The sequence below is a fragment of the Spermophilus citellus genome (genome assembly GCF_964194105.1).
Source record: "Spermophilus citellus genome assembly, chromosome: 2".
NCBI lineage: Eukaryota > Metazoa > Chordata > Mammalia > Rodentia > Sciuridae > Spermophilus > Spermophilus citellus.
The window spans coordinates 201,542,983-201,545,691 of record NC_138183.1 but is presented as its reverse complement, the minus strand read 5'-3'; the positions used below and the strand labels follow the sequence as shown (position 1 = coordinate 201,545,691).

Genomic DNA, 2,709 nt, shown 5'->3' with positions numbered 1-2,709 from the left:
AGTTAGGTTTCTATTACTATAAATAATAGCTCAGATAATCAATGTATAAAGAGAAAAAATATAGAAGAACACTAATAGGGACCAATACTTTACCACAAGGACCTTAGGGGACATTTAATATTTAAACAATGTCAAAGTATAATGACCTTAACTTATGAAAGAGAACAACTTTTGAAAAAAATGCAAATACACCTTTAAAGGGATTTTCAACAGATTTTATTTTATGTGAACCAACTTGTGTTCTTAATCATGGATTTGATTTAGTTTTATTCAATTAACTCAGTATGAGCCTCAGACTTACTATGTCATCTGAAAATTGAACTCCTATGTTTACTGTATAGAGCTGCAAAGAGACTCTGATAAGAATGATTGTGCTGAAATTGCCAGAGATGGTCACGAGGTAGATGCATAGGATGATCAAGAAGAGGAAAACACAGAGACTAGATCATGCACTAACTTTTGACATATGGACAGATATATTTCAATCACAGGCATTCTGCTTCCTCTTATTATTATATGTATGGGATATTATTATTATATCAAGTCTGACAAAATAGCAGATGTCACCAAGAAAATATTTTCCTGCCAAGCACTCTCTTTAGAGTCCCCTTTATCTCCTGGTTCCTGAGACTATAGATGAGGGGATTCAGCATGGGGATCACCACCGTGTAGAACACAGACACCACCTTGTTCTGATCCGTGGAGTAGCTGGACTTGGGCATCACATAAATGAAGGTAATTGTTCCATAGTAAAGAGTGACTGCAGTGAGGTGGGAGGTGCAGGTGGAGAAGGCCTTGTGGCGCCCCTCTGTAGAGCTCATCCTCAGGATGGTGATGAGGATGTAGATGTAGGAGACGGCAATGACAAATGCTGTGACCACGATGATGGAGCCAGCAGAAAATGAGGAAACAACTGCAATGACCCTGACATCAGAACAGGAGAGCTCAACTAAAGGAGCAAAATCACAGAAGAAATGATTGACACCATTTGGCCCACAGAAGAGTAAAGAAAAGAAGGAAAGGGAAAAGATGGAAGCATTGAGGAAACCCCCTGTATAAGCCACTACAAGTAACTGGAGACAGACTTGTGTGGACATTTTGGTGGAGTAAAGCAGTGGGTTGCAGATTGCCACAAAGCGATCATAGGCCATGACAGCCAGAAGGAAGCACTCCACTGTCCCAAAGAAAACAACTGAACCAAGCTGGATGCCACACCCAAGGTAGGAGATGGCATTTTTCTCCACCAGGAAGTTTACAAGCATATTGGGTGTGACAGAAGATGAAAAGCCTATGTCAGCAAAAGCTAAATGGCTCAGAAAAAAGTACATGGGATGATGGAGCTGAGAAGAGACTCTGATGAGAATGATTGTGCTGAGATTGCCACAGATGGTGACCAGGTAGATGCACAGGATGATCACGAAGAGGAAGACTCGGAGGACTGGATCCTCAGTTAAGCCCAATAGAATGAACTCTGTTACTGCAGTGTGGTTCCCAGTGACCAGGGAATCCATGGGACAGTGGCTGCTGAAAAATGGCCTGGGGGGAAACATGATATGAAAGCATTTTTAAATATCATGGTTCCATTTTCATTAAGGCAGATAGAATGTCACTATAAATAAGAATATTGAAGTACCATTATTTCTTTATATGCAATGATGAGTCTGTCTGTAATGTTAAAATTGTTTTTAGCAGAAACTCCAGAAAGGGACTGGGGTTGTGGCTGAGCAGTAGAGAGCTTGCCTTAAATGTGTGAGGCACTGGGTTCTATCCTCAGCACCACATAAGCAAATAAATAAAAATAAAGGTGTTATGTACAACTAAAAAATTTAAATAAAGAAACTCCAGAAAAATTCTTCCATTTAATGTTTTTACTTTGTATATTATATATTGTTCCCCAGTGTCTATCTAAAGTGGATTTAAAGCCAAATAATAAAATTATAAGATAGGTGAATGACAAAAATGAAACAGTATAATGAGAAAGAAAGGATATGCATAGGGTTTTGCAAGGAACGGAATAATAGTTAACATTTACCACATAACTTTCTAAATGATAAGAATACAGCTAAGGATTACATATGTAAACACAAGGATGTATAATTTATTATATTTTACATAGAATAACATTAATCACTTTCACTATTGCAGATGCATTAACAAAATCTGAAAACAGATTGTAACTTGTACATAACAACTGGAATGTATAACATTAGTATAAATACTCTAAAACCTTGGAAGTCTGACTGCCCATTTATTTAGTAGTTCTGTAATAATGAAGTTAAATAATAGCTACCATAAAATCTAATGAACCTAGCAATGAATGAATCAGAACTTTAAAAGTTCTGACAGCAGATCTGTAAAAGAATCACCTAGGTTTTTATGTACTTCACAATATCTATCAGTTAAATATTATCTTTTTTTATACAAGAAGAAACAAAATTTTTCTTCATAGTATAAACAGGAATTCTAAATTAGTGTGATGAGTAAGGTTATTCACTATAAATTTATTACTTATGTTCACATGTTATTTTTAACAAGCAAAATCAATGAAATATCAATGTAATTACTATGACAAAACATAATTGATACTCAGTACATAATTAAAGTAGACCCACTTGAATAAATCAAATCACTTCTTACTACAATAATTATTTTTAATTGGTATTTTGTAGCATGAAATAATATTATTTTCAAAATATTATATAGCTGAAT

General features: G+C 35.4%; 1 protein-coding gene across 1 annotated transcript; it reads right to left on the bottom strand.

Annotated features, from left to right (window-relative positions):
- Positions 1–563: 563 nt before the first annotated feature.
- Positions 564–1,511, bottom strand: LOC308637749 (olfactory receptor 5P76-like; the record flags this gene model as incomplete). The annotated part of the gene is made up of 1 exon (XM_081274496.1): positions 564–1,511. The coding sequence occupies one exon, from the start codon at positions 1,509–1,511 to the stop codon at positions 564–566; it is 948 nt and encodes a 315-aa protein (XP_081130622.1).
- Positions 1,512–2,709: the final 1,198 nt, after the last annotated feature.